General features: G+C 50.6%; 1 protein-coding gene across 1 annotated transcript in view; it reads left to right on the forward strand.

Annotated features, from left to right (window-relative positions):
* Nucleotides 1-6048, forward strand: part of LOC122367422 — a 40598-nt gene extending 34550 nt beyond the window's left edge. Inside the window, exons 4-5 of the mRNA XM_043340477.1 lie at nt 1451-1525; nt 3389-6048. Coding sequence (XP_043196412.1) covers nt 1451-1525; nt 3389-3557 — 244 coding nt within the window. The 3' untranslated portion in view covers nt 3558-6048. The remainder of the gene's footprint in view (nt 1-1450; nt 1526-3388) is intronic.
* Nucleotides 6049-12041: the final 5993 nt, after the last annotated feature.

The raw sequence follows: 12041 nt of genomic DNA on the forward strand, positions 1-12041 counted from the left end.
CTGGCCCGCGTCTTTCGGCGGGTGCCGGCCGGTCGAGCTGTGGCGTAACGCGCGCGCGGCCCGGGCGTTGAACAACACAATCCGGCCACTTTCATCAGCGCGCTCTGTGCCGACGCATAACGTATGTCGCGCACGAGCCCGGGCGCCGCCGGAGACGGGCCGACGGGCGGCGATTAACACACCTGACGCGCGTGGACGGGCCCTGGTGGACGACGCCCGGTGCCCCGGGGCGTCGAGGCAGATGCCTCGTTCACTATGGACTGACAATGACGGTGAAGGGGAGTGGGGAAGTGTCGGGCGGGCAGACTGGTGGTCGGACACTGGACAGGCCCTCAGACATATGTCACACTCTGACCGGTGATGTTACGCAGACGACCTGCTGCCGCCGTTTTTTTCCGCGATAGCCCGTCTCCTAGCTCAACCATCTCTTAGGTATTGCGACTATGCGAATCTCTGAGCTATCGCGGCACGGCAGATGATTTTAGCGACGTCGACGCCTGATAGCCGGAGACCACCTGCGTCCATTGCGCCAACGTGCCGCTGCGACGCCGTACGATAGGGAGCGACCGATAACAGTCGCACCGCGCCGACCGACCGCTGAGCCAATATCGCCGGTATACGGTGGTTTGATATCGGCGGATACGGTGCTCGCTACGCCGGAATTGATAGCTTTGAGTTTGAAGCAAATACTTGGTATGTAGAACCTCAGGGTTTACGTCGAGTGTAAATAAAATAAATATTTCTTTTCCTTCTGCTAGGTTATTCATTCACAACGGTAGCTACGTTTTCTTTCCTTCCGTTAGGTTTTTAATTCGGAATGATTGCGTGGCTGAACGTACCTAACCTCCTACCCACATCTGAGGCCCTCGGTCTATTTTACCAAACCCCTCGCCCTCTTACGATCAGCCGAGCCGGAATTATTTAGCAGTTGTGTTACCTCGGCCAAGGCCTGCCGGTGGGTATGGGTGCGCTGGGCCAATTATCAATAATAAACGTTGCATGGAAGTGGCCGCCCTGCAACGGGACGCGGCCGCTTCTCATGTTTAAGCGTCGAACACAGGCGGAAGTGCAATGCATGTTGCATGCCGGTGTTTTATAGCCTGGGATCTGAGAGTGACCTTAGGTCCCTTCCCTTCCGGCCGAGAGCATCTGTTCCAGCATCGAGGCTCAAAGAGGTTTCTCAACGCGGGAAAGAAATGAATGTGTGAGATGCATCGTGCAACATTTCTCAAGGTGCCTCATAAGCATGTTCACTGTGACGAAATTATTGCACTGTCGTGTTGGTAGTTATGTGATGCGAATGCCGCCGGCGCGCTGTTATTTTTCTGTTGCGTGTGCGGCCGCTGACGACTGTATGTTTTTCTGTTGCATGGCTGAGCAGTGAGCGATGATGACTGTTATTTTTCTGCTGTGTGTTTGATCACTGACGATTGTTTCCTCTCTCCCGCAGACCGGAGCCGTCAGGGGCCCGTCTGGCGGAGAGCCGGCCCTCTGAGTCGCCCCGCGCCTGGGTTCCGTTCGACAGGTAAGACCCCATCATCAGGGACGGGACACGCGAGCCAGGCGGAGCTGATCAGCGGTCCTGGGCTCGCGGAAGGAGGGGAGACACACACACACACACATCGGAGAGTGGGCTCGACGGCCTGCTCCGTACGGGTGATGGGATGGGGGGGGGGGGTGAGGGCGGACGACGGGCATGCGACGACGGATGAGTCATGGGGTATGAAATTGCATTGCAGCGCTGGATTATTAGGCTCTGCCGTAGGGTTTGATAATCTTATAAGATGATGATTCCTGGATAAGCGCAGATTTTCTTTCATACAGACATCTGAATTCAATATCACCCAGTCCTGTAATTTTGGATGGTTTCGGATAAATGTCCTCGATTAGACTTCATCAAATATCGTACCGGCTTCTCAGCATACAGCATATCAAACGAAACGACTACTTATCAAATGTCAGATGCATTATCCGAATTACCGCGGGCATCATCCTCACCATTCGGGCTTCTTTCCTGTCAAACCTACACACCAGCTTCGTTCAATAAGGAAGCCCCTGGCCGCTGCCCTGTTTCTGCAAATTAGCTGACTGTTGTGAATATGCCGTCCGCTATTTCTGGCTGACCTGGGCTGACCGCTGCTCAGTGTCAGCCTGCCCGACACGGCGGAGCCTGCCGCATGTGACGTATTGATCAAAGAGCCTCCACCCGGGCTGGCCAGCCACTGCACACTGCACAGACCTGCTGTATGGATATCAACGCGGGCCACGGCCAGTCGTAAACGGATGATTGCTGATTGGTTTCGATCTGGCCGTCGAGGTTACTGGATGCGTACCGCGCCGGGTCGCGGGGTGTCGGGTTAATGGAAGCTGGCACTCCGGGGTACGGGTCGTTGAGCTGTGTCGTTTCGACACTCCACTGACACGCGCCAGCCGTTTCACTTCGTGTAGATGGGCGTGTGCTGGTGTTTAATGGCGCTAATTTCTGGCGCTCGGTGTGGACTCTGGTGGCTGCACGCTGGTGGTTTTGCCCTGGACAACCACCTCAAAGGCTGCCTACTTAACTGACGAGTCTCATTTATTTAATTTTATTTTCAAAACAAAATCGATTGAAACCTATTTTGCTGCCCACCTGAGTTAATTAATTCACATGTTTGCCTGATCGTGGATCGTCGTAATTTAAATCAATGATATGAAAAGATGAGGTCAAGGCCTTTGTCCGTTCCGAGATCTGAATATCGTGTCTAGGGTAACTGGCTCGACCCAGTTTAGGAGCTATCTGTTCTCCCCAAACCCCTCATTTTTCCTCTTTCGTGGAGGCGCGGTAAGGTCACGAACACGTAACCCTGGGAACTTTTGTCACCACTACAACTGTGTCATGAGACCAATCGTTCAACGGTCAGTGTCTGCAGAATTCGGTGGCGTTTTTCCTGACCAAGTGACCATATCTCGACCACACACGGTGATTTGGCGCTCCAAATCGGCCCGGCCGAGTGACATGCTGGGGAACACGACTAAAATCTGACATTTGCGGTCAGTCACTTGATGTACGAGCTCGACTGGACCAGTATGATGTCATTCGTTCGGTGTTCGGTAGGTGAATGCGCTTTTTGGAATGTGTTGGCTTATTGTACACTGGACGACATGTCTTGCATAATCGTTGTCAATAAATTGGTTAAACCAAACGTATCTGTCATATCATTTTCCCAAATATCTGTTTACGGTTTTCGGTGACCTATATCTATCTTGACATTGTGTTCTTTGCATTCAACACTGCTCTTAATCTCCCAGCCTTCACATATCAGTCACTGCAGTACTGGTGCAAGCGTCATTACCGCGCGCCTCCCATGTCGACACCTCAGCTGACCCCTGAACCCCTGTGTGCCGCCAGGTCGGCCGAGGCGGCTCGGGACTGGCACCTGCCGCGCGTCTCCAGCCCCAGTCCCAGCCCCAGCGTGGGTTCCAGCTCCAGCGCCAGCTCCGGGCCCGGTCAGAGCTCCAGCTCCGCAGCCGAGGTCGGCTGTCCACACGAGGGGCTGCTGATCGACCTCAGCGAGTGAAGGAGTGTCGGAGGAGAGACAGACTTAGTGAGACACAATGTGAGACTTTGTGAGACACAGCGTGAGGCTACAGACTCTGAGACAGCTGACTCAGTGAGAACTGAACTCAGACAGTGTGAGCAATAGAGAATCGCAATGAGACTCGTCTCTGAGACCTCAGAGACACAGTGATTCCATGTGAGACAGTCTGAGGCAGGATCTGAGACACTGACCGAGTCTGAGGCACCTCCGATCGATGAGACTCCCACCAGACTCGCCGTCCAGTGTCCGTGCGTCCGCACCCAGATCACCACCACACAGTATGACCGCGGTCCCGATCAGGAGCCGGTCCTGACATCACCTCTACCCGCGATGGAAACGCCCGATCGGTAATCTGCCCACCACATCAACTGAGCTCAACTCACCGGTCGACTCGCCGGGCGGCTCGCGAGTCATGACTCACGACTCATACCGGAGAGGCGAGTCGACTCCGCTGTCTGCCGTCACGACAGGGTATTGTGGCGGCTGTATAGACCAACAGCGGCGTCCCCAGACGCCTAACAGGCAGTTCGATGCCGGCCCGGGCCGTGGCCTTGCCAACACCTGTGAGGCGTTATCGAAGTCTCCAAACGGTTCTCAAGACAATAAAACTATCCTCCACAGCTGGCGACCGACGGCGAGAGACGGGCAGTGAAAGGAAAATCTAAAAACTGCAGCCGTGGCGCAACGCGAGACCGGCGCTCATGCGAACATTCTGCAGCGCCCGTCAATTTCTGGACGCGTATTTCCCTCGAGGGGTGCGCGGTGTGGGAAAGACGTGGGAACTCTGTGACCGAGCTTCGCTGTAAAGACGAGGTAACTGGCAGTTTTCCTGTTCTGAGAGCGGCGTGTGCACGTGCAGTGCTCGCCGGCGTTCCTCTGTGATGTCGGGCCGTCCCCGGTGTGCTGCTATAGATTATGCGATAGGAGCCATGTACCCGCCCCTGTTCAATGTCGCAATGTCTGCTGGCGTCGTGAGCTTCTTTGAATGTCGGGGCGTCGTCATAGACTTGGAGAGACAAACCTACGATCTAGAACGAATTATGTCGCGTGTTGCATGCGATGTTGTGATGAAATCGCACTCTGCATCTATCATTTTCCATATTTGTTTCGTATTTATGATTTGACTATTTACCATCCCTTTTTCGTATATATTTTTCCTGAAGCGATGTATGAAGCTGGCCCCTAGGTATCCGCTGCAAGCTTGCAGTGGCTGCAGTCTGGCAATGCCGACTCCGCGACGCCGGAGCTGTCATGGTGACTAGTCATTACCTTTAAGCTCCTTTTGTGGGGATTGGGATGCAGCTTGCAGTCGCGACAACCCGCACCCGTGTCTCCCAGCCACAGTCGCGGGACAGTTTCGCGGAAAATCTGCACCTCTACCCATCTGCCATTCCTGCCACGCCGCCTGTGTATGGATGAGATGGTAATTCTGTCCTGAGTCAGCGGTACCGCGGCGTGTATTGTCACGTTCTGTGCCGATGTCTGAACTGTTCTGGAGCGTTCCTTACCCTATCCGACGATCGACTGACGTCTTGTGCCGCACCTACATCTATTCGCTCTTGATGATTTGGCGCGTCAGCGCTCTTTAAACTGACGTGACCTGCTCTGATGCATTATGTATCCAGGATTCGGTGAACGCAAACGATGTGATAATTTCGGCGAAGCATAACTTGACGCCGATGTCTGGCCGCTGTATGACGTTCGCTCTTACTGGAGTGAATTCTAACTGACTCCGGCTGCTATCTCGTAATTCGCAAGGTCCTGATGCACACAACGTCAGCTGCGCACGCGATGTTTTCAAATATGTGGAGGCCTCGCTGTTCGCTGTTGAACGCTTTCAGTTTCGACTTGTGATCTGAAAAAGACGTCGACTCTAGACAGGGTTAGGTCACACAGATAACTGCCCTGTATACGGCAAGCCTGTGAAACTGGCTAGTTTCTGGCCATGTAGGTGGACCAGAAACTTCAGTGGACACACAACAGTGGCTTATGATTCCAGTTCACATAAAGTGGACAGTGTCCTTTCTCAGTGGATGCGAGCGATGTCCGTGAGTCGGCTCTCCTGACGGCCAGGCCAGTGCATCACTACTTCCCATGTGTTTCGCAAACGTTCATTGTCGTGCACTTGCGCTCTTTCAAGTGCATGTGGCAGGGAAGTACTTCCTGTTGCGTCATGTAACGATGTGTTTGGACATATTTGTCGAGTGCTCTTGTGTGGCGATCTCTTGTTGCCTACGTCGAGTCAACTACTGATTCGGCGTAGGTCCATGAGTTGTCCCGGTGAGATGTCGCGTTATCTTCTATTACGTGACTGCCGTTCCGTCGCACACAACCCCGATGCTCCTCTGGTCTATCGCACGTCGATCGTTTCATTAGATGTCCGTTGATGTTCCGCGTGCATGTGTCATACACGCCGATAATGCTTAGTGTGCTTGAGCGGTGTGGGAAGAAATACACGGTGGTATATTTAGCAATTCATTTGTCTGGCAATAGGATGATGTGTCATTTTGTATTTTGTTATTCAAGGGCAGCAATGAGTATTGACTAGCATTGACATTTTGTCCCTGACATTTCGATAGGCAGTGGCGAAGGTACGGCGTAGTTATGAATAGGGCAAACACGCCAAGATGCTATTGAGGTATCGAGTGAGCAGTGAATGGTATGCATTAGAGTTGCAAAATTTCCCTACCGCGCTACCGGCATGCCGGTAATCTTTCACTACCGCAGGTTTTTTCGTGGTATCTGGCATGTCTTGCCGGTAGCATGCCGGTATTTTTGATTTTGCACACAAAAAAATTATCAGCATATGATTCAAAGTTTGGACACTAAGAGGCCATTGAATTGAAATAACAGCAATCTTAGCCACTGCAAAATACATTTTGTGATAGAAGTTCCATTGCTAATGGTAGGGGCAAACAGTGAAAACACATGAACCTCAGCATTTCACAGGTTTCGCTCTAAAATTGGATTTTTAAAGAATCTATTGTGGTCTATTAAAGGAAGAATACTCATTCATGTTGCAAAAGCACAACCAAAGTCTTATGGTAGGTAATAGGTATAAATACAATAAAATAAATAAATGTTCATGGCAACATTCCCTAGGCAAAAGGCAGAATCAAAACACCACAAAACACATTGTTTGGAAACTGGCCTTGAGTCCAGAGATGTGGTCTGAGATGCTCTACAAAGAATTTAACACTGAAAATCCGGCTGAAAAGGCAGGTGTTAGGTAGCCCTGAGCCTAACTTTGGTCCCAAAATGAAATGAAAATGAATTAAACTGGCATTTTGTCTTATCTTTACAAGAAAACACGGTATCGGTAACCCTGGCGTCACCGGTAGCGTTTTCGTTCAAGGTTAAGGTTTCCTGCATTAGGCAGTATTAGGCCACCGTGCCAAGCCGTAGCATGCTGTGACGTCACTGGGTAAGAGAACGTACCACGCTATCAGTATCAACTGAGACTCGGATAGACTCAGAACGACTCAGGCAGACTCAAACTGGCTCAGACCGACTCAACCGACTCAAATCGATTCCGATCGACTCAAACCGACTCAGAACAACTCAACTGACTCAAATAAATTCCGATCGATTCCGATCGACTCAGACAGACTCAGAACGACTCGGGCAGACTCAATCAAACTGACTCAGGCAGACTCAAACTGACTCGACCGACTCAAACTGACTCAGACTGACTCAACAGACTCAAATCGATTCCGATCGACTCAGACCGATTCAGAACGATTCAGGCGGACTCAAACCGACTCAAATCGATTCCGAGCAACTCAGGCAGACTCAGAATGACTCAGGCAGACTCAGAATGACTCAGGCAGATTCAGACAGACTCAGGCAGACTCAAACCGACTCAGGCAGACTCAAACTGACTCGACCGACTCAGAACGACTCAAACTGACTCAGACCGACTCAAACTGACTTAGACCGACTCAACCGACTCAAATTGATTCCGATCGACTCAGACCGACTCAGAACGACTCAGGCGGGCTCAAACCGACTCAAATCGATTCCGAGCGACTCAGGCAGACTCAGAATGACTCAGACAGACTCAGAACGACTCAGGCAGACTCAAACCGACTCAGGCAGACTTAAACTGACTCGACCGACTCAGAACGACTCAAACTGAGTCAGACCGACTCAAACTGACTCAGACCGACTCAACCGACTAAAATCGATTCCGAGCGACTCAGACAGACTCAGAACGACTCAGGCAGACTCGGGCCGATTCAGATAAACTCAGGCAGACTCAAACCAACTCAGGCAGACTCAAACTGATTCAGATCGATTCCGAGCGACTCAGAAAAACTCAGAACGACTCAGAACGACTCAGCCGGACTCAGGCAGATTCAAACCGACTCAACCGACTCAAATCGAGTCAGTTTGAGTCTGCCTGAGTCGGTTTGAGTTTGCCTGAGTCGTTCTGAGTCTGTCTGCGTCGATCGGAATCGATTTGAGACGGTTGAGTCGGTCTGAGTCAGTTTGAGTCGGTCTGAGTCGGTCTGAGTCTATCGGAATCGAGTTGAGTCGGTTGAGTCGGTCTGAGTCAGTTTGAGTCTGCCTGAGTCGTTCTGAGTCTGTCTGAGTCGATCGGAATCGATTTGAGTCGGTTGAGTCAGTTTGAGTCGTTCTGAGTCGGTCTGAGTCGATCGGAATCTATTTGAGTCGGTAGGGTCGGTCTGAGTCAGTTTGGGTCGTTCTGAGTCGGCCTGAGTCGATCGGAATCGATTTGAGTCGGTTGAGTCGGTCTGAGTCAGTTTGAGTCTGCCTGAGTCGTTCTGAGTCTATCTGAGTCTCAGTCGATACTGATAGCGTGGTACGTTCTCTTACCCAGTGACGTCACAGCATGCTACGGCTTGGCACGGTGGCCTAATACTGCCTAATACAGGAAACCTTAACCTTGAACGAAAACGCTACCGGTGACGCCAGGGTTACCGATACCGAAAACACAACATGCAGACGAAATGAATAAAACGTGGCGCAATATGATCTCCAAGGTTTGACTTTTAAGATCCTCTGTTCCCTAAAGAAAGGATGTAAGCTGATGACGTAATATTTATTCATATGCTCTCTTGGTTGAATTACTTAAGAGAAATGAATTTTCTTGTAGTGAATAACACTCACAGTGTTGATTTCAATTGGAATTTAATATTGTGTTGGATGATTTTTTTCAATAAAATCATTCACGAGGCAGTAGTTTGCAGTCCTAAAACCTTTTATGCAGTGTTTTAATCAGCTGGTTAAAAACTGTGTTATGGCGCATTTGTTTCGAAATCCTTTGTAACCTTGTGTTTGTTCCCGCGTTTGAGATGGGGGAGGATATTATATCGTTTTTATACATATTATTTGGTGACTTCTCAGAACAAGTGAGTTATTAACACATATTTTTACATGATTCGTATCTTACTCACGAGCCAGCAAGCCATGGCGGATAGGATGGCCTTGGCGGATAGGAAAAGCAGATGTTGATCTCGCTTCCTCAGTTAGGAACATGGCCGAATCTGTAGTTTTATAGATTGTGATTTGAGACTATCTATAGTTCATTATTTGGTTGGTACCTCCAACATTTTAGGAGAATTTGGAAAAACGCTTGTGGTAAATGTGATTGCTGCTCACTGTGCAGTCTTCAAAAACACATTTCAGTAATTCAAGTTCTTTTTGTCCTTGCTTTTTTGATACATGTTTTTTTGTAGGCAATACCTCTTGGATTACAGGTTATATTTAAACAGCTGTAGACTGGAATTGAGTTTCAAAATTGTGGTATTTGTGGGGCCAACTCAGCCAAAATCAGGCTGCTGGTAGTTTTGGTTGGACAATGGGTGGCTGCTGGGTGGGGCGGTTACTGAAATTGCCAAAATGTGGCATCTCATGTAGGGGTAAGCCAGAATCAAGAATGCAGGTTTTTTAGTATGCCGGTAATTTGGCGGTTTTTTTTGCTTGGGGCGTGGTAGCATGCCGGTATCCCAGAAAATTTTTGTGGGGCGGGGCGGTGCCGGTAGCAGCCCATTGGGAAAACTTTGCAACTCTAGTATGCATCACACTGTAAAGGACACGTATTGATCATTGATCAAGCAAACAAAAACGGCATGCTAGGTTGATAAGATGGTTTATATCATGTATGAAAGCACAGCTTACCGTCCAGTTACCACCTAATAACTAATTTCTTCTTGCCCCTAGTCAAATCATCAAAAGCCAGGCATAAAGTAATATGCCATACCACCAAACCTGGCTGGAGCCAGTCTCTAACCGCACAAACCACAAGTGTCTGGTACTGAGGAGTCACAGAAGGCCGCGGGGCCGTCACTGAGCGTCACAGCTGGTACCGTCACGCTGCGTAACGGTATAATGAAGTGACGCCGGCGCACCGTGACGTGACGTTACGCTGCCGTGACGGTGCTGAGCGCGCGACGTCCCCCGACCCGGAGACAGGGGTCGGCAGAGCGGATGACAACAGGAGGGGAGCGGAGGCCCGGTCATGGTAGTCAGAGTGGAACGATACGACTGAGGGCGCTTGTGGGCGATTAGGGATGAGCTAGGACGGTTTTAAACGGATTACGAATGTTCATACGTTTCTGGCTGTCATGAAAGGCTGGAAAGAAAAACTTGTTGAGCGATTTACGACAAGGAACATGAGTGAGCAATTGTCAACGAGACGTTCAATTTTCAAACCGGGACTTTGATGCATTAACATCGAGCCATTAGTGGTTTTACAAGCGAACAGCGAACATTAGGAAGGGAGCGGCTGACGTCGGCTGTCTGAACATTGAACACTGCGCACATTGCGGTGCTGCAATTTTACACATGATTCAAATTGTTACATACCTCCCTTCACCATTGATAAATAGGCATATCCATGCAATCAGCAGCAATACACGTGTGAAAATGTGAGCATGGTCCAGTGAAGTGGGATGAAGGTGGCCAGCTCCCAACAGCAGCGCTCTGTTGCCTCACAATTGTGAGGTCCATGGGGTGGAACGGCCCGGAACGATCGGACCCGGCCTTGAACCATACCTACGTGACGAGCGGCTGTGACTGTGAATTGAACTCGCGGGACAATTATACGGCACGAGCGCTTATTGGGGGCTCCACGACGGCTACTCGTCACCTGACTGGACGCAGATTTGTCGGCCCGCCCCGTCACGCGGGTCAAACACCTGGAGTGACACCATCCCCTCTGGCCACGTAACGCGTGTTGCAATGTCACGTGTCATCTGACAGACGTGTCATGACCGCTCGGACGGATGTAGGGTGCGGCGGACCCCGCCGGATGTGACAGCGGGACCTGGATCCCTCCTGTGGGGACCCGGACCCTCACCGCCGGTCCGTCACGCCCGTACCCAATTACGTCAGTCCTCCAGTCAGGTGATCCACATCACACGTCACACGTAACGCCGCCCGTCACGTCACAGCCGTCACGCAGGTGGAGCACGTCACGCTGAGGCAAGAAGAGACGTTTCGCAAATGTGGCTCGGATTTGCCGGCACAAAACCGCGGAGGCAATATATTGAAGCATTGCTAACGTTTAAACGGCATTAAAAGCAAGTGTGAGAGGCGCGAGTAACATTTAAGAGAAGGGCGAGAGAGGGAGAAAGAAAAGGGATAGAGGTGCACGTATCTATGGAAGTAATACACCTTCTAAGATGAAATAACATTGAGTTCCGTGAGTCATGAGTTTAGATGGTGAAGAGACGTTATCCTCCCTCGTCCGACCCAAAAGCCATGATAAAACAGGCGCACCTGACCTGACGGCTGGGTGCACTAACGGCTGTAGGGGAGAAGGTGCGGGGCGGGCCCTGGGCCCCTGATTAACCAAATGACCTGACGGCTGGCTTCACTAACGGCTGTAGGGGAGAAGGTGTGCGGCGGCCCTGTTACCTGTTGAACGCTGTCGCTCAGTGCTCCATTACTGACAGAGTGCCTGGCAAGTGCCATGTAAGGACATTCACCCACATACACCGACGTGCCTGCCATCTAGCGGTCCGACACTGGCGTCACCAGGTCCGTGAAGGCGAAACTGTCAGAACGGACAGTTCTGAGGGCGGCCAAAGACGTTACCAGCAAATTATTGCGGGATAAGTTTTTTATGGCTCTGTGCTTTACGTTTTACAGCGCAACTGCATTTTTCAATCATTTTGTATAAAAAAATAAAAAATAGGTACCGGACACAATAATGAAACGGAACAGACGCTTTTATGAAACAAAACCGTTTCACAATTCACTGAGTGACCCTGCGGATTGCTTTTTGATGTGCTTGTTTGGACAGCCACAATCGGAATAAATTCACTTACTTCTAGGAATTGTTGGACGAGCTCAGTCTTCTCAGCCGGTTTCTCAGCAGGAGATGCATGTTTGTGACAGAAATTATCCCACAAGGAACTCAATAGCCCTCGTTCCGACAATGGACTTCATTTACCGCTCTCTAAAGCCCCGAGCTAATCTCGGTCCGGACTCAGC

The sequence above is a fragment of the Amphibalanus amphitrite genome, unplaced genomic scaffold (genome assembly GCF_019059575.1).
Source record: "Amphibalanus amphitrite isolate SeventyFive unplaced genomic scaffold, NRLGWU_Aamphi_draft 000869F_arrow, whole genome shotgun sequence".
Classification (NCBI taxonomy): Eukaryota; Metazoa; Arthropoda; class Thecostraca; order Balanomorpha; family Balanidae; genus Amphibalanus; species Amphibalanus amphitrite.